Source organism: Parasteatoda tepidariorum, chromosome 5 (genome assembly GCF_043381705.1).
Source record: "Parasteatoda tepidariorum isolate YZ-2023 chromosome 5, CAS_Ptep_4.0, whole genome shotgun sequence".
Taxonomy (NCBI): domain Eukaryota; kingdom Metazoa; phylum Arthropoda; class Arachnida; order Araneae; family Theridiidae; genus Parasteatoda; species Parasteatoda tepidariorum.
In genome coordinates, this window is record NC_092208.1 from 18,600,826 (window position 1) to 18,628,551 (window position 27,726).

The 27,726-nt window shown below is 28.8% G+C and overlaps 1 protein-coding gene across 1 annotated transcript in view; it reads right to left on the reverse strand.

Moving 5' to 3' along the window:
* Window positions 1–27,726, reverse strand: part of LOC107450041 (neurotrimin-like) — a 288,112-nt gene that overhangs the window by 97,565 nt on the left and 162,821 nt on the right. Inside the window, exon 2 of the mRNA XM_043043209.2 lies at window positions 26,735–26,988. Coding sequence (XP_042899143.1) covers window positions 26,735–26,988 — 254 coding nt within the window. The remainder of the gene's footprint in view (window positions 1–26,734; window positions 26,989–27,726) is intronic.

The window sequence follows — 27,726 nt, forward strand, 5'->3', positions numbered from 1 at the left end:
TCCCCCCCCCTTTTCATATGTCTATAATTTTCCTTTGTTTTATTATCATTTTGAACTGAATATATAGATATATATATATATATATATAAATTTAAACCTTTTGCTTTGTAAATTGATCAAAAATATAGTATTTTTGGGAAAAGATTCACATCTGTAACAATAAAAAACAATCAAGGACAATAGCATCAATTAATTCAAAAAAAATTTTTAAATTCAATTTCAATCCTAATAAAGTATTCCGATAAGCCATAGTATAGTTCAGTGACATAAAACAATTTAATTTAGTAGCGCCCAAATACTTTTTTTGAAACTGTCTTATAATGTTTAATAAACTTGCAGGAGTAGGTTTGACACTATTAGCTATTTTCTTCCCCTCTTAAATTCCTTCATGATTTTATTAGTATTATGAGTATTGTTGAAAATATAATCTTCTTTTGGGAACGTCACAAATCTCGATAATTTTTACCGAAGTTCTTTGGTATTAATTTTGATACAATTTGCAATAAAACAAGGTTTTAAAGTGATATTTGAAATAAGTTTCGTGAAATGTGATACGAAATGAAAACTATATAATAGTTTTTAATTATTTTATTTCGTGGAAACTGTCAAATATTTCAATAAATATTATTTTTAATGATCTTAATATAATCGAAAACTTACAAAAGCTCCAATTTTATGAAGTCTATTTTATGTTTTATGAAAGAATGGAACTCAGAAAAATATTTAAAAAAAATGCTGATACACGTTTTGTCACATTTGATTTGTAACAATTATGTGTGACATGTAATTAGTACATTCTTGAATTTTTAAATAAATAGAAATTTAAAAATAAATATTTTCTTAAACCTTTCTCAGAAAATAGCATTAGTTCAAACTCCACATCTTCCTGATGAAAAGTATGGTCAAAAGTATGAGATTATAGTAAAATTTATCACGATTTTAACACTATGAGAACATCGAAAATCTTGATAATTTTTGCCGAAGAGCTTTGTCATTAATTATGGTAAAATTAGCAAAAAAAAACACGATTTTTTTTTATCATATAATTATTTTTTACCATATGGTTGGTAGTAGTTGAGGTTAAATTTGGTAATTTATCACGAGATCTTAGATGATGGCATAAAAAACTTTTCTTCCCGTAAATCTCTTGTTTCAGTTTCGTGAATGTGTTTTAATCTTTCGTGGTGGTTTAACCTATTGGAAGAGTTACAACAGTCACTGAATTCGGATTAAATTGAATAATAATGATTTCTTTTTCTTTTCCTTGCCAGAAATTAATCAAAAACACAAAATTGAAAATAAATAAATTGAAGTAATCAAGTTATTAAATTTCCATTTACAATGCATTTTCACTGTGGTAAATTGTTGGTCCTCAGAAAGATCCAAAGCCATAATTTTGAAAACTAGAATTTTCGGTAAACTTTTGTCATACGAACAGAAACAAAAATTTCTAAATAAATGAATTAAAAACACCATTCATTTCGGTTTTATGAACCAATATTTTTTTAAAACTGAAATCAAACAGTGCTGTAATTTTACGAGAATTTTTTTTTCGCCCTGCAAGAACCAAGACAAAAGAACTTTCTGATAATGCAGAAAACACAACAAAAGTTCCAATCCTCGTCAGTGGGCATGTTTTGGTAAAGAAAAGATAAGAGCTTATGGGATAAAACTCGACAGCTTAATGATACATAAAAGAATCACAAGGAATGTCTGTTATCCCCATCCCACGTGACACGTCGTCCTCAACCCCCACCAGGATCGCCTCGCAGACGCACAGATACAGGATTAGAAAAGAGATACGACTTATTTCTCAAAGTACAGGAATAATCGTTAAACGTGCCAAGATGTGAAGGTTCGTGTCCTCTGAAGGATATAACGCGAGTTACGTTTAATACTGAAGGGGATATAAAAATGATGAGGACAATAATGAACAAGGAAGGGGTGTTACCTTAGGAAATTGGAAGGATGTCTTAAATGGCATGGATTCGAACGGGTCTCAAGTTAATTTTGAATCGCTCCATTTATTTTGAAGGATACCTAACATTGTATAAGAATTAATAGGCAATTGGATTATGTGTTGTTTTATGTGGTGTTTTCAGCTTACGTTTTTGAAGTCAAATGTGTGGTTTTCTGAGATATGCGTGTAGGTTGCATAGTATCCACGTATTAAAAAATTCAAAATTCGATGTTTTTAGAAAGTATGTGTCTTAAAATAAATTTAAACATGAAAAGTTTTTTTTTTTATGTTATAGATCGGTGGTTCTCCATTTTTATCAGCTATGGAATCCTAAGCGACTTAGCTTCTTTTAACGAATCCCCGATTTCAAAAACGAAATCAAAAGTTCAAAGTTCAATCAGTTGTGAATATACTGAGCGAAAATAAATAAATAAATAATAATGCTACACTTAAAGTGAAGAAAGAAATTTCTTATTGTTTTTACAATAACAGTTTTTCTTATTTTTTGAATTAATTAATTTTTTCCATGAGATGTACTGAAATAATTATTTGTTATATATATATATNTATATATATCAAGATTATATTATTTATATATATTATTTATAAAGAGATCTTATCAGGAAATCTCTATGACCTTCATAATGAACTCTACGGTTCGGAGAAATTCAATTTGAGAATCACTGCTATGGATGGTGTTTTCAGTAGAAATGTAAACAATAACAATCTCGAGCTGTACGCCTGCTCTAGTTCCGGTTAGAAAGTTTGCCTTTGTTTACTACGCGTTATTCTGCGAGGCGATACTTTCAAACGGATAATTTTGTTTTCAATAAAAGAAATAAATAAGATAATTTCTGAGCTCAAATCTGCCGTATTTCATAAGATATTAATGTTATTATGTAATTCTGGTGAATTTGAAGTGAAAGTTTGTTTTAGTTATTTAGAGATATATTGTTAAAAAAAGTGACATGATTGCTAGATTTTGAATAACTCGCTTTTTTGGCAGTCTTGATATGGCCTCTTTCCATAAGTTTATTACCGTTGGTTCCTGTTGCAAGCTGTGCACCATCTTACGTTAGTGTTACCACTTTTAGCATTGTAAGTTCAAGTAATAAGTAATCAAATACATTGTTTGTAAGAATCTCAACACGCAATGATGCCAAATGGCTTTAAAATACAACGGAAACAGTAAACCTGAAATTTAGGCGGTGCCGAGGTTGCAGCGTTCTCTAGTGTAGAAAATACCATCCATAGATAGAAGAATTTGAATATGTAAAAATATTTTGACTTTAGATGCATTGTAGAACATTAAATATGTTTTATTTGTTAAAAACATTGATTTCAAATGCTCTTGGAGTCAAACTTTTTATAATAAAGTTAAAATTATATATATTTATTAAAACATAAAATATTTATAATAATAGTTAAACATTTTAATTGTATTTTAAGGTTTGAAAATATTTTTTGAAAGGTGTTTAATCAGAAATTTTTGTTACGCAAATATGAGAAAAATCATATGGAATTTTACTGCTCTACCGCTGATAAATTGTCATAAAATTTTTTAAATTTTTGTTGTATATTCGTTATCTACTCTAAAAACATCCGGGAATAACCACACGGGCTTTATATGTATCCATAAATGTTAATTTTCTTTTGTTGTAAGCTTATTGAATTTAGAACGATTCGAGCTTTTGTGTTAGAAAATTTGTAGATATTAAACAATATAAATTTATGTTTGTCTAAAATCAACTATTTTATAGCTTGAATAGTATATAAATTAACATTTTTCTAAACTTTTGATTTAAAATGATTTTAAAAACAGCGCTTTTATAATGCGGTTATAGATATGTTATATGAGTTTAAAGGAACTAGAGGATTCTAAATGGATTCAGCGAACGTAAAATTTTTAGACATGCTCTGAAAACAATTTAGGATTTGCTTGCAGTTAGTATAGTAGAACATAATTTAATATTAGTTAATAACACTCATGCTAGTTTCATAAAATGCCATTGGATTTAACTGAATGCCTTTTCTTCGCATGGAGTGAAAAAAAGGTATAATTAATAAATCGGTATTGAGTAACACAACGAAATCATGCCTAAATCTGAACGACATATATCGTTACATTTAATTAGGCTGAAATAATTCCAGTTTCTTTCCTTCTTATTTTTAACCCCTTACGTTGGATTTACGTAATTAAATTAAGTGAAATATGTTCATGTAAACTCATCCAAACCAAATATTAACACCAAATATTAATAAGACAAATATTAACTACATTCAGTATCATTCGGCATATTGTCATTGCACGAAGTTATATCATGATAGTTAAAAATTACCCCAATTATTAACTTCCTCTGGTACTGAATCCCTTTGAGTTGGCCGGAATGAAACCTATATCTACAGTATCTGTAACATCTACAGTATCTACAGTATCTTGGCACCATTATTAGTATATTTTATACCTATTACTAATTTACCAACTAATAGATTACCAACAGTACGTATTACCAAAAGTAGCTAAGCATTCTCTGTTTAGTAACATCTTGGCAATTTTTTACGATTAACGCAATTTTTTATGATTACAATATTTTTTTCCATTAAGTTAGCTTTTTAATGCAAAACTTATTTATCTTCTTTAATCTGCACCAATTACCAAAATCAATTAAGTTTAATTTCTGAACATGGTTAATAACAAAACTGATATGTTTACAATAATTTTAGCATACTAATATCGCCTCTCATTCAAAATAAATAAATAGAAATTAATAAATATAAATAAATAAATAGAAATAAATAAATAGAAATACATAAATAGAAATAAATAAATAGAAATAAATAAATAGTTAAATAAATAAATAGAAAAAAAACCAAGACTTTGTTGGCCCTACTGATACACAATTAAATGTGGTATTTTATTTAATATTTAATAACCGTTGTTGAACAGCCCATACAATCTTGAGTTCATGGATACCAATGTTCAACTCCGTAGCCTTGCAGTTTTGAACCCAATCCAAAAGACAAAGGAACTACTAGATCAAGTACAGGGAGAAATTTGTCTTCGTCGAGGATTTTTTTTGCTATAACTATACCTCATTTGCACTATATGGTTAGAAAAACCAAGAAACCTCCCACAGTTAGCCTGTCTGCAAGGGGTCTTTAACCCATGATCCGTCTACCACTGAGGAGATTTTACGTAAGCACTGTTGTCGGTACGAGCCGGGCGCAGAATTTGAATTAACCCGCCATTGAAAGGATTCTGAACCGGATCACCTCAAAATGTGGTCTTGACTACTACTGGTATTATTGTTATAAATGAGAGTAATGAAAAACTATTAAATCAATATAGGTACTGCAGTAATAGGTTTTTATCACCATGCAAACCGAATTCGTAACCTAAGATGACCTATATTTCGGTGCAGTTTCATACTATCAGATTTAAAATAGATAGTTAGGCCAACCGTCGCTTTCGGGCGTGCACTGATAAGATCAATTAATAAAAAGAATGTTTGTTTTATTAAGCCAGAGGAACAAAATAAGTAACGCAAATAAGGAATGAGATGATTTCTACGCTCTTCGAAAACACCTCCGTCATAACACCATAACATGAGCCATAAGGCGGTGGCGCTGTGATGGCGTTTGCGTAGAGATGCCTCATTTTCTCGCTGAAGCTTGTAGCATAAGGGAATTTCGAAGCAACGTAGCTTTGATCATTTCTTATTTCTTTGATTTTATTAATATATTTTGAATTATTAACTAATATTTGATTGATTAGAGCTGCAAGATAGCAAATCATTCCCAGCATAAAATATTCATCGAATCCTATACAAAACTCTTCCTCTGGGAAGTATTTCACGAACCAGTGGTTGAATGGAATAGTGGTCTATAAAATAGACAATTAGTTTCACCTTGTCTTCGAGCTTATGTATACCAAATTTTATGAGAATTGGTTCAGAACTGCGGATTTGTATAAGGTACATACTTACATAACATTCTGCTTTGATATATATATAAAGATATACATTAGCATGTCTGTACCTCATACTAGTTCTTGTCTCTTCAGCAAATTAGTAATAACCAAAATCCAATTATTTTATAGCTAAAATATTCTATATTCATTTGTTTACTCTTTATTGAAATGATTACGTATATTCAAGTATAATGAGTAGAATTAGAAATATTTAAGTAAAGTTTATGCAATAAACTATTAAGTTCAACATTGAGATAACTAAGTGCCTGATTCAATACGTACACACAGCAATGCTCTAAAGATAGAAATTTTAAAAATACCATTTTGAATATGAGAAATCTCCTACATAATAATGCAAGAAGGATGAACTGAATTAGAAATAGTTAAGAAAGTTTTATTTAATAATCTATAAAGTTTAACTTTGAGACAGTCAAGAATCCAGATCAATTCACAAAGCTAAGCACTAAGAATATAAATTATAAAAATACTTCCTTTACGATGAGATTTCTCCTGCATATTTGTGCAAAAATAATGGACAGAATTAGAAATAGTTTAGAAAGTTTCATTCATTAAACTATAAAGTTTAATTTTGAAATAATCAAGTGTGTAATTTAATGCATTCACGCAGCAATTCTCTATAGACAAAAATTTAAAAATACTACATTAAAGATTCACATATTACTTTTACTTCATGAGACAAGAAAATGTCACTGTTTCAATCTAGGTTCAATAAAGATAAAAAGCAATTGATTGATGAACTGAATTGGTGGAATTATTTATGCAGATTTTTCACGGATGTATGACACATAATATGCATTATAGATCAAAATCAAGACATGCTTAAACTTGAAGCGGCTCAAAGTATTCTAGATAGCATGATATCTTAGAATCATAAATATGTAAGTAACTCAACACGCTGTTTTCAACAGGCTAAACAATGTTATAAATATGTTAAAATTGTGTCGTGATTTTTAATAGTGAATATTCTTGCCATTTGAGCCTTTTAAATCTAAGTAGTTACAGTTTCGAGTAAAACAGTTATGCTAATGCAGAAGGCTTTTCAAGGCGTTGTTGAATTAAGTGCATTTTCTAGCAGCGGTTATGGAGTGAAAACTGAAGTTTATTGTTGTCATTAGTAGCTAAATAATTATTCTACTACATTTCAGTTGCATTACTTAAAGCCCTCAATTCAATTTTAAACTAAATATTCATGCTTTTTTGTTTTGTTTCAATTTCAGATGATACTTTATAACTGAAATTGAATTAATATTATTTTGATAGGTAGAAATAATAAGTGATACAGCAAAAATCCTAAGGAATTAAATTATTGAAATTAGAGAAAAAACAGATTAATATATCTTTTTGTTTCATTTTTAAAGGTTTCTTTAAAACCTAAAATAAGTTATCTATTTATTTGATAATTCGAGATAGTATGTGATAAAGCAAAAAACCTAAAAGTTTCAAGCATTGTAATGATAAGAATAAAAAATTGATTCTTGTGTTCTTTTGTTTAAATTTTGAGAAAATACTTCAAAACCTGAAATAAACTATCTATTAATTTTATTGGTAGAAATAATAAGTCATGCAGCGAAAAACCTAAAGAATTCAATGATTGCAATAAAAAGATAGAAAATATTGTAATGAAAAAAAAATTCATAAATTTTCGTAAAAATTTTGGGGAATTCCTTGAAATATTAAATGAAATCTATATATATATTTCTCTTACACGGCGATAAAAAAAAAGCCTCATTACAACTCCCCGAATGGCAACGCTAGAAAATAGACCAATGATTNAAGCATTGTAATGATAAGAATAAAAAATTGATTCCTGTGTTCTTTGGTTTAAATTTTGAGGAAATACTTCAAAACCTGAAGTAAACTATCTATTAATTTTATTGGTAGAAATAATAAGTCATGCAGCGAAAAATCTAAAGCATTCAATGATTGTAATGAGAAGATAGAAAATATTTTAATGAAAAAAACTTTCATAAATTTTCGTAAAAATTTTGGGGGATTCCTTGAAATATTAAATGAAATATCTATTAATACGAGAAGTGGAAATTATAAATGATTAAGTAAAATGACCTAAAGAAAGTAAAAATTGTATTACTATTAGAAAATAAATTCATCTATTCCTTTTTTCATTTTAAATGAGGTTTAAAATTATGAAGTAAATTATTTTTTCATTTGATAAGTAGAAATAATAGCAATAATGCAAATAACCTAAAGAATTTAAAGATTTCAATGATAAGATTTAAAAAAAGATCTATTTATTAATGCTGCTGGGCGAGATTAAAAAAATAAAATGGAAAAACTTAAGTTTACAGATTTCCTAGACATGAATTCAAAAAGATTATTTTTTAATTAAGCAAATTTAAAAATTTCTTGGAAGCTTTTAGTCTTTTGTTCGTAATATTTTTGTTATGCTAAGGAAGACTAAAATGCATAAATTTTGCTATGACAGAAAAAAATAAATATTTTAATTTTTTGCTAATAGATATTCATTTCCTTTAAAAGACACTTTATTAAATGCATTAGTAAAAGTTGTTTTTTTTTTTTTAAATGATTCAACCATGATTCTATTATTCAATCTTGATTTTGTGCAGTTTTATTTAAGGATTTAAAGTTTTTGTGTTTAAATCCAGCGTAATGTACTGAAATTTTGATGTTAACACCCTATGTAGTATAAGTATAGAACTTTATTTAAGTTATTTCATTTTAATTTTATCTAAATATGCACATTTGTCATCTTTTAATTTTTTCTATTTTAATTTTTTTTTACTGTTCCAATTTATACTATTTATTAATAGGTTTAGTATAGTCGTATTCTTTAATTGTTTACAACATTTCTTTGACTTAACAGTTGCTTTCGTAACAATAGAATTTTTGCTTCTAAATTTCCAGCTAGCGGGAATACTCACACTGGGGAAAAATATGGCCAAAACTATGAGAATCTGATTACATTTCTCATTTTTCTGGCTCTATGGGAACACCAAAAAGCACCCTTTGATGATGACTGTTGGTAAAATTTATATAAAACAGAATGCTTACACGTGTGAGTAGTAATATTCCTTACACAAATCCGCAAGTCTGAATCGAGTGGCAGCAAATTGTACAAAACTCCTGATCAAATTAAGGTGTAAAATTCCGGTTCTTTGGGTGAATCATCTGTAAAATCCATTTTTCCGTAAAATATTATATTTCAGTTTTTACAGTAATATTAATTTAATTAGAGTGATTCAGTGATCTGACTGTAGTCATTATTGCAAAATTCGTTTTTTTTTATTCCGTAACATGATTCGGTAAAAATGGTTTTATGATAAAAAGTTCCTGCGTTTTTTACAGTGTAAATTTGAGGTAAATATGTTTGAAGAGGAGATGGACCTAACTGCCTATTTTAAAACTTCCACCAACCTTCTATTTGTGAGGTACAGTCCAAAGAAACGTTTTATATAGGCTTTGATATGGATATTATAATACTCATTCAAAGCGTGTTTGAATGAAGTTAAATAATGAACTCACCTAGGAAATGAAATAAATTATGATTAAAATGAAATAAATTAAGTTATCTATCACGCCGTGTGTAAATTCCGATGAATTTTCAAAATCACCGATTAAATACTTCTTATGTATAGTTAATATTTATTTTGGTGAGCTGAACTTCTAATTCATATTATTATAAATCTAATTAAGCTACACAGGAATAAATAATGTATGATCAAAACTACCAGAATTTGGTAAAATTTATCGTATTTCTGGGTCTATGAGAACACTAAAAAAATAGGTACTTTTTACCGAAGTGCTTTGGTAATGATTTTGGTGAAATTAGCAATGATGGTTTAATAATAAGTGATAAAGTTTGGTAATTTTTTTTTACATTTTGTAATTTTATCGTGAAACCTTAGAGCATGCTATGAAAACTGTTTATTATGCTAAATTTCTTTTTCAGTTTTGTCTTGCTGTTAAATGTCTGGTAACAAAAACTATATTTTTTAAAACCAGAACTTTCGGTAAATCGTTGACATACGAACAGACAAATTAACAAAGAAATTATTTAAATTTCGTTTATTTTTGTTTAATTACAATACGTTTTTTTGCGAGAAATGTTGATAGCATACGTGTACGGTGATTATAACAGAATTATTTTCTCCTTGAATACTAATTATAGATCTGATTCCTGAATTTATTACGACCACTTTTATCCTAGTTAAAACATAAATTTTTTTTTATTATTGTTATTTCTGTTAAACATAAAAAAAACATAATTTTGGTAATAAACGTGAAATATACGGTATTTAAACCATTCATTTGGTAATTTTTTTATTCATACGGTATCGGTTTATCGGAAGCTCTGGTTTTGAAAATTATAGTTCTTATTATCGCATATTTAGTAAAAAGACAAAACTGACAAGTAAATTTGCCTCAATAAAAGAATTTTATGCCAACGCTCTAAGGCTTCACGATAAAACTACCAAATTTTACCATATTTGCAACAAAACAGCTTCTTAATAAAGTCATTTTTATTGTTAATTTTACCAGAAGTCATTACTAAGTGCTTCAGTAAAAATTGTAGTGTCTTTTGGTGTAGTAGATTAAGAAACGTAGTAGATTAAATAAGTATTAGAGTAAGCAACAATGTAAATGTTACCATATTCTGGTAGTTTTGATCATATTATTTTACTCAGTGTTTAGTTATAAGACATTTTATATACTAGTAATTAAAATATCTCTGAAAGACTGCAATGGGTTAAATTTGATCAACTTCAAATATGAATTATATAAAAGAAAAAAAAAAGCAGAACAAAAGAAAAACTAAAATATTTGAGTTTCCTGTTTATTATTCTAAATAATTGATTTTGCACAAGTTAACCGCAGCAATAACCTTATATTCTATCACTTAGTGACACTATGCTGTGAAGCTCAGCGATAACTTTCGGAATAGCTATAAATTTGAAGTTATGGAAAACCTTAACGCTTTGCAAAATCTCTTTATTACAACTGACGGTATAGATGAAATGCATTACTACTATTTAAAAGAGCTATAACAGTTTTCAGTATTTTACTACTGCATCTAATATGAACCAAAATACTAAATTTTAGCAAGCCTAACCTTATATGTTTCAAGCGTATCTGACGTACTTCAATTGCTTAACTACAACAGCAAAAGATAAAATTAGTAAGGTACACTCTTTTAGGCGCGTTTTTAAACATACTTGAAGAAAGTCGCATTTCAAGTTGAGAATTTCCTCTCGCAGTAGATCCAGTATTCGAATGTTTTGAGAAAAGAAAAGTGCACACAGGAGAGAATCATTTTACCGAATTTATTTTGAGACAAATTGGAGGAGGTTTGAAGGATTTTGAACGAAGGTGTTTTGTTCTTGCTTCATGAGTAAAACTGGAATTCCAAATCGTTCAAAGATTTTACGGAGGCGGACTTCTAGTGTGTTCTGGAACACGTTTGCAAAGATTAAAGGAGGTGACTGTTCTGGTTGTTTTGTGGAGGGGGTATATCTAATCAATATTAACTAACGTAAAGATTTTACATAAATCTTATTCCCTAAGAGAAATCTTATAAAACAGCAAATTAGAACATTTAAAGTATAATTTTCGCCTAAAAGTTTTTATGCATTGCCACATTACATAAACCAACAATCAAAAATATTTTGCCATAAATTTGATGATAAGTGGAAGTTGATTTAGCATTGTTCAAAACTGGAATCAATAAAATAAATGATTTACGCTGAAAATATATTTTATTTTTTTGTAAAGGCAGTTAACATCTATCATCTGGGGAGAAAAAAAAACGATATTCAGATAATGATATAGCTAGAATCTTTAAAATAAACCAAATAAAAATGTAGTAGAAAAATATTTGGAACATAATGTTTAAGAGGCGGTAGGAATTTTCGCCTCAGGGCTTTTTCGAGTTCTTTGTAAACAAAGAATCGGGCAGACCCTCTTATGGATAAAATGGCGTCGTTTATAATTTATCTTTTTGAAGGTATTTTGACAAAGTACTCCAGTTTTCGGACTATTTTACTTTGGAAGTTCTAGAAAAATCTCGAAAAGAAAATGGCCTGCTCCAAACGCTTTTAGTCTTCGCAAAACTCTAGACAATCGAGCCACTAGGACACTCTTTAGAAGAGGGTGCATGTGTGTTCCAGTCCATCACGTAAATGGCTTAGAGTAAGACCAGGCCGAAGAAAAGAAGTCCTTTTACAAGAGGGACTACTATTCAAGTTCGCTTAGTTATTTGTTTTTATTTCCGGCTTCTTGTTGTTCGTTGTAGGTCCCTCAGAAGGAGATGGATCAGAAAATTGTCCCAATCCATTAGGGAATGTTCGAATTTGTACTATAGTAGGCGTGACGAAGAATTTCAATTTTTCCTCCTTTTGAAGGATCTTTTCAAAAGACAACGTTGAATTTTTTTTGTTGCTTTTTATTGTAGTTTTTCAATAGTTTTGGTTTTACCATATTTATTTCCACAATGTATTATTTTTTTATTACTTTACAGAAAAGTATTGTTTGCTGTTTGAGAGAAAAATCAAATAAAAAAAAATTAAAGATTCTTTTTATTAGAGGATGATGTCATTATTTTTTAAAGTACTTAAGTTTTCTGATTTTTATCTTTTGTACTGCAGACTGAAATTTTAAAAGATTTCATGATAAGCAACTGAACTTTAATGATAAATAAGATGATCAAGAACTTTTATTCGTGTTTCATATTCATCATGGAATATAGTGAAATTTTTCATTAATAAATTATATTATAAAAACATCTAACTACCTAAAAGCTAAACAAGGATATATTATAAAAATATTAGAGCGTAGAAGTCTAGTATTTTACAACAACTTATATAATACATCTTATATAATACAACTTATATAATATATAATACATACAACTTATATAATATCAAATATCTTCCAAAACTTTCAAACTGATATCATAAGTAGTTTCTTTGAAAAGGTGCATCAAAAAAAGTTTACTTTTTGCATAAATGATAGATGCCCTACCAAATCCCCTTAAATCCAATTAAAATTAAAGTGTTTAAGTTTCATATACAAAAATAATTTCTCACGAACTGAAGGAAGTGTGTGGATAAATAAAAAAAACAGCAACTTATAGCTGAAATCCGTAAAACTAAAATTATTTAAATATAATTTAATAAATTGAAAGTATATGCAACAGAAATCCGTTTAAAATGTATATTAACCACATATATCACATATAAGGGCTTTGAAAAAATACCGAAAAATCAAGTTTGTAAACTTGCGACATTTAAACACTCGAAAATATTAATGGACAGTTGTTAGAGCTAAGCTACAAATTTAACTCTATTAGGCTCTAAATTATTTAAACAGTAGTAGGTTTATGCAAATCTAATTTTCATACATTACAAATTCCGTAGTATAAAGTCATGTCTCATAGGAATTTGAATAACTAACATGTAATGGTTTTATTTTATTACTAAGGGCCTTTGTGACAAATCAACAAATCTTCAATGATATTTTCATATGACCTTCTTTAATTATGTAACGGTAATTGGGAATGCTAGAGATTTTTCGTTCTCTACACCGTTTCTCATTGTATCAACAGGTACCAGCTGATAGGATTGTAGTTTCAAATGCGACTCTTTGCATGCGCGGCAGTCAAAGGGTTAATTAGAATACATAATAAATCGTTAAAAATGATTTACTGTAAGCGGAGTTGTAACTATTAAAATTCATAAGTTTGATCATTCACATCGTTTAGGTCTAGTTATTAAAATCCTTTAGTAAAGGAATAATAAATGCTAATTCCAACTATCGCTACTTTTTCTATTGGCATATTTCTATACGTTTTCATTGAGCAAATATTTACAGACAATTCTTAAACACAAGGATAGGTGATCTGGTTTCGAGTAAAATAATTAATTCTTAGATTAGTTAATTCATTTATTTTTGTTTCGCCAATTTTTCCATTTCAAACTCAGTTCTGTAGATTTTCATCGGATTAGTTTTGAATTTCGTAAAAGTAGTTATTGATTACTAATGGTTTTCTTTGCGTGTTCACTTTTTTCTGCTACAATTAGTTATCATAAATTTTAGAATAAAATAAATTATTAAATAATTTAGAATAATAATATAAATTATTAAATAATTTATAATGATAAAATAAATTATTCAATAATTTATAATAATAAAATAAATTATTCAATAATTTATAATGATGAAATAAATTATTAAATAATTTATTTAATCAAAACATTACATTGTGCACTGAGAGAAAAGGTGTGGTCAAAACTACCAGAATATGGTCAAATTAACCATGTTTTTGACTTCATGGGAACACCAAAAAAAAAACAGGTAATTTTTACTGAAGGACTTTGGTAATGACTTTTTGATAAAATTAACAATAAAATATGGTTTTTATTACCATGCTGTTTGGCAAAATTAGGTCACTTTAAGCAAAAGTCAGTAATTTTAAAAGAGCAGTAAATACTTGTTAACTTTGTTTTTCATCTGTGTTTTTTTTTCTTGCTATGTAAGCTGTAAGTTAACATCTATCAACATTTAAAATTTAAAAAAAAAATATTTATTTTTAAATCTTTTAATGCCTGAGCAAGACTTAACTAAAACAGCAGCTTAACGGTTACCAAATAAATACTACATTAGGTTTAGTCCCGCAGTTGACTGATCGTTATGATACGGCTCCCAGCAAATCACCGAAGTCAAGCATCACTGACTGCTGTTAGTGTGCGGATGGGTGACCACTTGGATCAATCTGCTGAAAGTCCGAGGGTGAGCGGTATCGGTCCTCATTAACCGTAGCCTCATTAACCTCATCTACCGTAAACTGCGCGTAGGTCGTCGGGCTACCGAAGCGAGAGAGCCATTCCCTCTGCAGATGATCAAAATTGTGATTTCTTGTCTTCGGATCATCCTCCGAGACGTTTCCCAGACCGTCGCTAATAGCCCACTGTGCAGCTTAAGTGCGACGTTAATGAACTAAAACAACAACAGCAACATTAGAGTAAATAGAATTATTACATTGGGGTTGTTCCAATATCATGAAATAAAAGAGTAGAGGTATCAGGTTTAAATCCCACTGTAACTTAACCTGCATCTATTTATTGATATCTAGCTGCATCTATTTATTCTTTGTTACGTCCACATAAGCAGCCTCATGTGCTGTTTAAAAAGCTCGGCTACTGTGACCTTGTCAAATCTATATACACATAGCACAAGATAGAGAAAAGCAGTGTTTATATATACAGTCTGGGACACAGTGGGATTCAAACTAGCAACCTCCAAATTGCAATAGAAGCAATGAAAGTTGCAATCGATGTTCAATTTCTGTAATGCAAAATATCATTTTAATTGAATCCAAAATTTTTCGGGTTTTTAAGAGAAATTGAAGACTGAAAAGTTTTAAATTTTATGGAGGAGAAAAAAAGCTTGCTGTATTCTTTTAACCAAAGAATGCTGGATTTTTGTGACTATTAATAGGATTTGAAATCGATTTCCCAATGCGATGTTATGCATCATTTTTCCGAGTATAACACTGTATTATGGGTCTAACAGTGACTTTTTTTTCTGTAACCCAAATAATATGGCTTCGATATTTTCGTATCAGTCAGAGTTGACTGATATCGTCAAAGAGTAATAAAATGAACATGCCCAGCAGCTAGTCATGGAATTTTCTTGACCGAGTGGTCTCGCCGTTCCACAAAATGCTCTGTAACATAGAAGTTGGGAAATACTCACAATAAAAATTCATGCATGTTTATAATGTTATTTTCTAACTTGTGTAATCTCTTCCTCAACTTGACGAATACTTATAATCAATCATACTTTCCAATTATATGAGCAAGCATTCATACGTATGTATAACAATAAATATGAAAAAACGAATCTTGGAATAATAATGGTACTTTTAAAATTATTTTTTACACTAGTCTTGTCTTTCCTCCAAATGTTGTATAAAATGCTATGGATGTGTAACAAAAAATAAATTCGATTTAAATATATATGCATGATCATGAGCTTAATGCATATAATTGCTGGTCTCTTGTCAAGTTGTAGAACGAATAACATAAAAATAAGAAAAAAACAGAACAATTATATTGAACCCACTACCTTTACTCTTCTGAGAGTTTGGCAGAACTACAACACCCTGCGGCGATAGTTACTTCAATAATAAATGGGTGTCTTACCGGAGACAGAGAATATATAATGTGAGTATATACTCACTTATATATTATTTGCTCGAGACTCGTCAAGGAGTATTGCTATTCCACTAACCGCTCAGAAGTGTTTATGTAGTAAGTTCGAATCCCGCTGTAGCATTTCATGTAGATCCTTGCTGTTTTTCTCAAAATTCTTATATTTCTCAAACTGAAAAGAGTTATCAAGCGTTACTTTGCATTGCAAAGAAACCCGCATATGTACGTAAATAAATTAAGAAACCCCAATAAGTTATAGCACTTTGGCAATAATTTTAAGCAATTAATAGCTAATATATGGAATCCTTAACTTTCCTTGATGAAGACTACACTTGAATTTTATAATTCTTGATGGAAAGAGCTTTCCTGTGGGGCTTCCCTTCAAAGCCACGCCTTCCGGCCCATTCTCAAAATTTTTATTTAGTAAAATATATGTATGATAAAATTGAAAATTATTTTTTTTAATTTTGATGTAGATCTGTATTTGCAAAAATAATTTTTTTAATTATTTGAAAATCAAGTTATTGTTTGAAAATCTTCATTAAAGCAGTTTATGATATTTAATATAAATTGATTGCCTATATCACCCTGGAATACAGTATGGACGATTTAAAATAAGGAAAGAATGTCGTTTCGGTGCATTTAATATTTGTTATCAAGATTTTATTTTTAACAAATAATGTATTCACCCTCGCTAGCAACAACCTTTCAATGCCAGATCGAAAATGAATCGCAATGGATCGAAGAAAAAGGAATTGGTTTTAAGACGAACGAATATTTAAAGCGCCGAAACGACATTACTTTCCTGGTCCCTTTAATAAATACATCAGCAAACCTTCTTCAAAAATGCTTCTTCATAATGCACAAATAATGCAATAAACAAAAATACAATACAATATAAAGTAACTTAATTACCTATTCATGCTAAATAAACCAATTAAAATTTGAATGACAAAAAAAATTATTTCATTTTTTAGTTGCAAAACCAACGTTCTACAATTGTATTACCTCATTTTATAATTAAATTTCATTTCATTAATCATAATAAATGGCTTGAAATTTTTCTGCGTAGATATTGAAAACAGCCAATATTAAACCAAAAAACAAAGCGAAAAAGGGAAACAATTATTTTTTTCTGTCAATACCATCCGTTAAATTTAATGTTTTCTTTAAACTTGAAACACATGTGCCACCAAGGCAAGCATAATAACTATGAAATATACTCCTCATTGCTTCATAAAACAAGTGAACTTGCAATACTCGAAGAAAAATTAAGAAACATCTTTCATTTTCTTTTGCTTTGAGACAAATTTTTCAAGCGTTGTAGAATATAAGGGCAACAGCTGCAGTTATTGATTTTTTATAAATAAACTAAATCATAAAATAATTTTAAATCTTGTTTCCTACTAAGGCCGTTTTTAATTCTTCTTTTTTAATATATTTTGTTTCGTAAGCATTAAGTGAGATAAAAGTTTAAAGGAAAAAAAAAACTATAAATAAAAGACAAAAATTGTTTTTATTTTTGAAGGAAATTTAAAGATGGTAGATGATTTAGCTAGCGTGATAAGAATTTTGACGAAATAATTAGAGAAGATAATTACGTTGAGATGTGGAAGCGCATTTTTGCCTACGTAAAGAAATTTTCTAACATTTGCATATTTTTTATAAGTGAGCATCCTTAAACTTAATTTGTAATTTTGGAGATGAGTATTGTTGACAAATCCTCCCTATAGTTTAGTATACAATCCAGTATTATGAATAGGAAAAAGAAAATAGAGTTATTTAACGCAATTTATGAATTTAATGAACTAAATTCGAGAAGTACTTTTTTCATTTAATGTGGGAGAATGCTTTCTTTCTGAGTGTGTGATGTAAAATAAAAAAATACGCAATTATAATTTCATTTTTCAGATATCAAGCTAAAGTCTTATTTGAGCACATAATATATATTTTTTTAAGTTATGGGAACAAGATGTTGCATCACTCTTTTTTCTTCAATATTTAAAATTAAAAAAAATAAAATTAGTTTTTATAATACAAAAACTGTGTTGTAATATCTCTATGAATGTGAGTGATGGGATATCTCTGCCTAAAAAAATTATGAATGATCATTTTATTTTTCGTGTTAACATCAAATAGAGCTTTCATCAACAATATAAGGGATGTGTGAAAGCTTTAAATTCAGCAAATGCAAAAAGTTGACACCATGGTCATGCACTCTTTTACCATAGGCTTAATATTTCCCTTTCCAGTGTAAAAGAAAGTACAATAAATACAAGAACAATAGTACAATAATACAATAAAATAAAAAAAGTATTTACAATGTGAAGGAATAAAAAAATGAATGAAAGTAAAAAATAAGGTGATAAATAATAGATTCACATATTTAATTCTTTCAAATATTAGCTGCATACTCATTATATCGTTTTAAAAACTTTATCTACTTTGTAGAATTTGTTTGGTCTTTAAAATGTCTAAAGAAACACTAATGTTTGCATTTACTTTAAACTATCTAAATTAAACAAGCAAATCTAAGCTGCGTACCTATGACATCATTTTAATAACTTTCATCCAATAATCATTTGTTTGACCTTTTATCCATTTTAGGCCAAGGATAGAAATTTTATAAATGTGATATTATTTTTATTGACATACGTTTAAATTGCATTCATTAAGAGAAAAAATAAGTTTCGTGCATGAAAAATAATATTTTATTTAAGAAATAAAGTGGTGCGTATACGCACCATTGGCCAGATCAATGAACCTTTAGTTCAACAGTTATATTTTGGAAACATTCAAAACATTTTTAATGCAAATGCACTTTGCATTTTATGCATAAATAAATCGTGCGGTTTTTGCACACTTTACGTAGTCTGCGGGGTTTTTTTATGATCACTTATTGCATGCCTGATTTTATCAGTCCGTTCTTCTTCTGGTAGTGCTGAGGATTATGGGCGACTTTTGTTAGGATGGGTAACTTGTAATGTACTTTCACCGGATGGATTGTTCTTGGATTCAGATCTAAGTCTATAAATGATATTTTTGAGCCAGTGGTAATTCTAGGTAACTTCAATGAATTTACTATAACGCTATCGATGATGTTCGTAAATAATGCCCACCTCTATATCTTACCTTGAATCTGATGTGGTATTTAGCTATGACATTGTTATGTAGGTGTACACCTCCCATATGCTTATTGTAATCCGAAATAACGTTGAGTTGGGAAATTGCAACTTCTTTTCCATCTTTGCGACTGAATCGTTTGGCATTTACAAGGGGCAAAAGAGCACCGTTTTTAGTAACAATTGTTACCACAGCATTTTCGTTCAATCTTATTGCACATGTAGGAACCACGTATAAGAACACGATGTATATCCACGGATCGTAGAAACCACTATTTTTTTTTCTTCATATTTTTGGAGTCATCCAATATGCATACAGCTATGCAATTTTCGCGAGCTGAAGCAGGTGCAAAAAAACCTGTTCTTTCAAAATTTTGAATGAACTATACGATGAGAAAAATTATCAAAATAAATTTTGTGCATCTCAGGTTATGAAACAACGCTAAGTAACTTCTGAACAGCGCTTTTTCCTAATGGCATGTTTTGTTGATCAATGTTAGCCTCAGCACAGTATAACTCTGATAACAATAAAACATCACAATAAAACTAATAAAACTCTGAATACACAAAAAATTACACAATAGAACTAATATAACTCTGAAATCTTGTACAAAAAGTGGTTTTTTAAATTTTGCTTACTTTTCATGCATCCGGCCAATGGCGCACCATTAAATTTGAATATGAAAATTTTAATTTTTTTATGATATTTGTTTTATTTTAATTTTATTTTCAGAACTTACAACTTTAACCCAATATAAAAAAACACATGACAAATCTCAAGTGAAATGATTATACAGTTTAAAAAATTGACTTTTTCAATAACCGTTTGAAGTTCAAAAGCAAGCTTGTTTTGAAAATTTTCCGACAGAAAGTACTTACTCCGATTGAGTTACAAATATTTTATAGATGTATTTAGAACTCTTAAAGACAGCAGAAAAATGAAATTATTGAAAAACATTAGCCACAGTGTTAATAAAAAATTATTTATTAAAATGGTGCGTTTACGCACCTTTGGCCAAAAATGGGTGACAATGTCTACAAAAACACTCATGATTACATTTATTTAAGCCATCTAAATTAAACTAACAAATCTGAGGTCTTAACCCTTTATCTACTGACGGTAGATATAAGTACAAATCACTTTAAAACTTTATAGCACAACAACTATTACTTATATTCTGATGGTACGTTTTAGAAACAGTCCTTAAATTTCGCACCGGGGAGATTTTTTCCCCTGTATATTCTTTAATTATTAATATGGCAGCTAAAAAAATATATATATTTATGTAAAAATTTTCAGGAGTTAATAATGCAGTAAATAAAGGGTTAAACTTATTATATAGTTTTAACAACTTCAGCTACTAAATCGTTACTTGTTTTATCTAAAATACGTTTACAAAAGCAACAATGATTACATTTATTTTAAACTTGCTAAATTGTTTCAAACTTTATTCAATTTGTTTCCGCGAATATTTTACCTGTTCGTTCTGTTTGTTTAGTTTTATGTTAATTTAATCGTCAAATTTTTTAATATAAACACTTGAAATTCTACCTAAGAGTTTATTGCCTCCAATGACGATTATTAAGTCGAACGGGCAGTGCCTTTGGATATTTGTTTAATAATCCAGATCCTCCTAGATCTTTCGCTTAAATACACACTCGCTGACACTGATTCCTGTGGGCAATGACAGGGGGATTCGCAAACTCCTAATCAACGATGATTAGCGCCAGAAAGCTGCATAATTAATACATTAGAGTCTATAACATATGATGCATCTAACCAGTCCCATAATTGCCTCTAGAGATTAATGTGAAAGTTGATTAATGAACGAAACTATGAGATTTACACTCTTTCAAATGAGATTCGTAATTTCACCATAGGGGCTATATTTATATAGGCTATGAATTGTATACAACAAATAAAATGGTAATACTTTGTGCTGTATGGGCAAAAGCAAAAAACAGCTTGAATAAAACACAAATGAAAATACATAAATTGGCAAATACATAATTGACGGCAATTGATGCATTTTCATTTGCGTTTTATTCATGTTGTTTTTTGCTTTAGTTTGTGAATTGCATCTGTAACAAGATTGGAATCAGTAGGAATGCTTATTCCTGAGAATTACTGCTTATTACTGCTTATTCCTTGAGAATTACTGCTTATTCCTGAGAATTGAAAGTAAAATGAACTATGAATTGCATCTATCTCAAAGTTATTATCAATGAGATTGAGTAACAAAATATTGCTGCTTATTCTTGAGAAATAAAAATAAAATATTCTATGAATTGTATCTCTAACAAAGTTATCAGTGGGATTGAGTAACAAAATATTGCTGTTTATTCTTGAGAAATAAAAGTAAAATATTCCATGAATTGTATCTCTAACAAAGTTATTATCAGTGGGATTGAGTAGCAAACCATTACTGCTTATGCTGGAAAATTAAAAGTAAAATAGACAATGAATTGTATCTATATCAAAGTTATTATCTTTGGGATTGAGTAACAAATTATTACTGCTTATTCTTGCAAATTTAAAGTAAGATAGACTATGAATAGCATCTCTATCAAGATTATTATCAGTGGGATTAAGTAACAAATTGTTGCTGCTTATTCCTGAGAATTAAAATTAAATTAGACTATAAATTGTATTTCTATCATAGTTATTATCTGTGAGATTGGGTAGCAAACCATTACTATTTATTCTTCGCTATTAAAAGTAAATTTCGTCATAATTTGGAACATAATAAAGATGCCTATAAGTATTGTTAAGTATAAGTATTGCCTAAAAGTATTTATTAACATAATAAACATTTATTTTATGTTTGACTCTTAAAATAGCTCAAAAATGAAATTAAGAAACAAAAAAACTCTGTGCTAGTTAGTAATTCCCCTTGAGCGATTTTGATAAAAAAATAACTGTGTGCTGTTTATTTGCATACCTGCTATATTTCTTTTTAATTGCTTTTTTTTCAAATTTATACATTATTCAAATATTTTTTAAGATTATAAAAGAAATGAAAACATTTGCAATATTTAACTTTTGTTTTTTGCTTTGAAAAAAAACTTCCCATTATAATTATTTTTTTTTAGTTTATTACAATTTTTTAGAATCTTTTATGTAGACACTGCAAACGTAGTCAAAATATATTTAAAAAAAATATTTAAGACCATTTTTTTACCAAAGCAGAAATGATGGTTGTTCATGTGTTTTTTACGTCTCTAATATGAGTTGTATGTTTTTTTTCTGACTTTCACAATGAAAAAAATTTAAAAGGACTTGAAAGGGAATCAGTTAATTGAATGTCTTAAGGTAACTAATTATTTCAAATGCTTGTTAAAAATATTTTTGTAATATTTTTGAAAAGATTTTGGAATTAATTTATTAGGTACATTACATCCATAAATGTGTAACATGTGTTAGTTGAATTTTTTTTTATCTTTTCATTTTTTCTTTTGTTCAAGATAAAACATTGCACAAGGTTTTAATTATTGTGGGTAAAATGTTATTTTTGTTAATTTTCGTTTTTTTAAAAAAAATATTTTAGTTAATTTTTACTTTATATCAATAATTGTGTTTAATGTTTTTTTTAATATTTTACCTTTTGTTCACATTAAAAAATTTCATTAATGGTTGTGTTAAGTGTTAAATTTCGTTATAGAAAAACTTTTTTGATCAGCTTTGTTTTTAGGCTGATACAATACACCAACGAATGTATTGCTTGCTATTTGCATCATTCTTTTTTTAATTTTTGAAGAATTGAATTTTGAGCTGAACTGAGATTGAAAAACTTTTTTGCTCAGCTTTGTTTTCAAGCTAATACAATACACCAGTGATTCTCAACCACTGTGCCGCGGCACTTTTGTGTGCCGCCAAATTCTTAAAATGTGCCGCCAAATATTAGAAGTGATGCAATAAAAATTATAATGCTTTTTTTTATTATGAGTAAAGTTTAAAATAAAGAAAAGTGTATATGTATATACTTTTCATAATTTTCCCACGCTTTAACAGCGTGATAGCATCTTCGTCGGCGATTTTATTGTCTCTGACAATCTTAAAATAAGATGGAAGTGTTTAGCACACAATTTTAAAAAATGTTGTAAGAGCTGATCATTAAAGTAAGCTATGCAATTAGTAAGCAAACTAACAAAGAATAACTAAAAAAACAAATATNACGTCATTCTTTTTTAAATTGTTGAAAAATTGAATTTTGAAATGAACTGAGATTGAAAAACTTTTTTGCTCAACTTTGTTTTCAAACTAATACAACACACCAACGAATGTATTGCTTGCTATTTACGTCATTCTTTTTGAAATTTTATGATATAGTTAAAGCTAATATTTTATTAAATTTTCTATAGTGCTCACTTTCTGTCAATTATTTTTACGATTTAAAATTATTCTGCAACTTAAAAGTGAAAATTAAATCTTCATTAAATTAAAATAGAAAATACTCTTAATTTTATTTAAATAATGCAAGCTAATAAAATATTTAAGTAATTACTCAATAATGACTTCTGCACGTAATATAAGGATAATTATACTAGCCATCTACTTAAAACAAATTCAGATTATAATTTTACTAATGCAATGTATTTTACTAGTTAAAGCTAAACCTTTATATTCCATTAAATCATTTTTAAAAAAGTAGAAAACAAGTTGCACTGAATTTTTTTTTAACATTTCAACATAATTCCAGATGTGTATAAATTAAAATATTTATTTTTGACGCCTCACCATTTTTAGAGAAGCATTACCAACAACTTTTCACTTCTCAAACAAAGCACAAAGCTGTTAAAATATATCCACTCCACTTCTGTCGTTTTATTTAGTTATGCTTTAATTTTCAACGCGACAAACACGCGAATATTTCGTTCTAAAAAAACCACGCTTCATTTAGCGCATACCGAAGAAGGGGTCTTCTTATGAACCCGGCGGGGCATTTAATTTTCCATTCGCACCATAAAATTCTACCCGGGTTTGATTAATGAGTCGCGTTAAGATTTACATCCTTTATACTATAAAAAGCAATTAACCAGGATGTGTTTCGCGTCTTTTGATGGAGAAATGGGGCAGAAAAAACGAACCTCAAAGAAAATTGCTAATTAAGAATTACAGTGCTGGATTAATGGATTTTTCACTAATTTATTGAGTGGTTCTTTGAACACGTCGCAGCCGAAATCGACTGAATCGAAACGAGAGAGGATGGGTTGAATGAATGATTTGAAGTTAAAACCGGAGATGTATCAATTATTACTTTCAATTTTTCTTCATTTGTTATACTGCCATGCTCGGATTCCACTATTAACAATTTTGAATAGGGACGTGATGGTACTGTTAATAAGGATTTATTGTTGAGGTCAGCATACCTGGAATATTCATATGAAAGCAAAAAGAATTTTGTTTGTTTTAACTTTTTAAAATTGTATTTTTTTAAAGCTGGATTTATGTTTGAATATATTGAGAGTACAGTAGAATACAATGTTCAAAATTGCTCGTTAAAAATTGTTTATTTGTAAATTACTTAATAGTTATTTTACCGTATTAAACCAAAATACTCGGATTCCACTATTAGCAGTTTTGAATAGGGTAGTGTTGGTACTGTTTACAAGGATTTATTGTTGAGGTCAGCATACCTAGAATATTCATATGAAAGCAAAAAGAATTTGTCTGTTTTAACGTTTTAGATTTGTATTTTTTATTTTTTTTAGTTGGATTTATGCTTGAATATATCGAGAATACGGTAGAATACAATGTTCAAAATTATGTGTTATGTAGGTATGTTACAGTAGAATATGTATTACAGTAGAATGTGAAGGTATGCATGTAGTATGTTACAGAAAATGTTACAGTAGAATACAATGTTAGTTGGATTTATGTTTGAATATAATTAAAATACAGTAGAATACAATGTTCAAAATAGCTCGTTAAAAATTGTTTATTAGAAAATTATTTAATTGTTATTTTACCATATTAAACCAAAATGGTCGAAAAATTTTAAAAAATATATCCAAACTGTCAGTTGTGAGAAAAATCGCTTATTGGTTGTTTTTGCCTATGCTCCCCAACGAGGCCCACCTTATGCACACATTTTGTTCCAGGAAGCTGGGTACATATTGTAGCTGCGAGAGGTAGTTGGTCAATATCGGGACTTGTTAAAAAGGGGTTCGAACCCCAGCTACGATACCACGATATTTCTCCCATCCCTTCATTATAGGATGAGTTTCTATTGTCCTACACTTTTCAATCAATAAACCTGGGCAATACGAAATTAGCATTCGAGAATAGATGGCACTTTAATCGCAGAGCACCAAAGTCCGTTTAAGTTTTATTTTTCGGTTTAGAATCTATGCTAGTAGCAAATTGTAAGAAAGATGTTTTGCATTGTATTTATGGTTTTTTTTAAGCCTACCTGTTGTACTGGTTTCAAAACCGTAATGGGGAAAAATGTTCATAACCACAATCTTTATGGTTAATCAGATGGACATACTGCCGTCGGTTATTTTATCGTAATTTCAGAATTAAAATTATAACAGCGTCAATGTGAACTGTATAATATACCAGTTATAATACAAAAATAATATAATACTAGTTGTAAAAACTCAATGGATAATTCATATTATTTTTCGACTCTATAAAAACACGTAAATAATTTTTTTTTAAAAATTGAAATGAACGTAGAGAGATTTCCTCCTCGCCTTAATTAATTTATTTATGCAATATTTAATGATAATTTTATTTTTAAAATAAATAGATTTAATTTTTAAAATTAATAGATTAATACTTCAGGAATATTTTTTATCATTGCTATCATTTTTAATTTGAAGAAGGAAAGGAATGTTTGGAATCCATCACATATTTTTGTGATTTTATGCATTCATTCCTAATTTAAACAATGATTCTAAATTCAATTTGTTCTATAATTCTTCCCTTTGTAATTTGATTTGATCACTTATTTATTATATGCGCATGCTACAAACCAAGGGAAGAGTAAAATTTTTAAGTACTGTATGTCAGTAGTGCAAGACTAAAAACATCCAGTCTTTCCCTTACCGAAAATAAAATGAGTGGGATCCTATCAAAATTAGACTTGATCATTTGATTGGGTATCCTTCAAAATTTCACTCAATCATTTGATTGGAACCCTTTCAAAATTTTTCTTGATCATTTATAGGGATCCATTCAAAATTTGACACGATTTGATTTGGATCCTATCGAAATTTGATTCGAACATTTGATTGGGTCTCTTTTGAAATTCGCGTCGATCATTTGATTGGACCCTTTCGGAATTTGACTCGATCATTTGATTGGGACCTTTTTGAAAATTTAACGTCATAATATAAAAATTTTTAAAAAAATACATAATTATTTTCGAACTTTTTAATCTTGTTAGACTACCGATGTATTTTAGTATTTATATCGTGTGATTTGTTTATTTAAATATAATAATTGATGCAAAATATAATGACTAACCGTTTTGTCACCAAGGTTGTTGACAATGCAGTGCAGATAAGCCGTCTGTCCCAGTTGGGTTGTGACGTTTTTTTGTGTGCTTTCGTCGAAAGTGGGGGCAACTCTGTTTGTCTCCCCCGTAGTTGAATCTGGGTCAATGAAATCTTCCGGGGGTATATATCCAGGAGCATCTTCAAATGATCTGTATCTAATAGCGGCTGTGCTACTTTCCATTCGAACTGGGTCAGCTGGACTGCCATCCGGACGTTTTAGAACTGCAAAAGAATAAGAAACATATTTTAGCAAACAATAAAAATAAAACATTTGGGAAACTAGTATTTTATCTCGCGATTGATTTAAATATGTTTATGAATCATTTTTCTCTTTTGAAACGTTGTTAAATATATGTTTTGTTTGATTGTTAACAGTTTTATTCTTGGCTTTGAAATGAACAAAAAATGATAAGAAAGGAAAACAGTTTACAAGTTTTTAAATTTTTTAAATCGAGGGGAAGGCGTTTAATCTCTCACCTTCGGCGACAAAACAAATTGCTAAATCTGGCAGCCCCGTTCTCGCCAAATGTATTGTCAAACATGGTATCTTTACAACTGCGACTGGTACAATCATTTTATGTAACAATTTTTGTAATTCTAAGTATATTATTTCTTAATTTCTTTTATTTTTCAATCTGATCATTTTGTATCTTAAATATTTTGCTTTTTAAAGTGACTTTCCTTGAAAACTCTCGCTGACTCTCCGCGTAAGCGCGATTTAAAGAGATGCTCCCAAAGTGTACATAATTCAACAGCAGTTCCCACCGTTCTTTGTTTTGGAAGCTCTCTTTTGTTTATCATCATACTGAAATATTACCCTTTTAACTCGTTAATTCTTATAACTATAATTATTAAAGGTATACATCTTAATTGACACTAGCTTTTGTGATGTTATTTATAATAATTGTTTACTGATAAGAATAGTGTCTGTTCACAAGTAGTTAACCAGTAAAAGTTGTT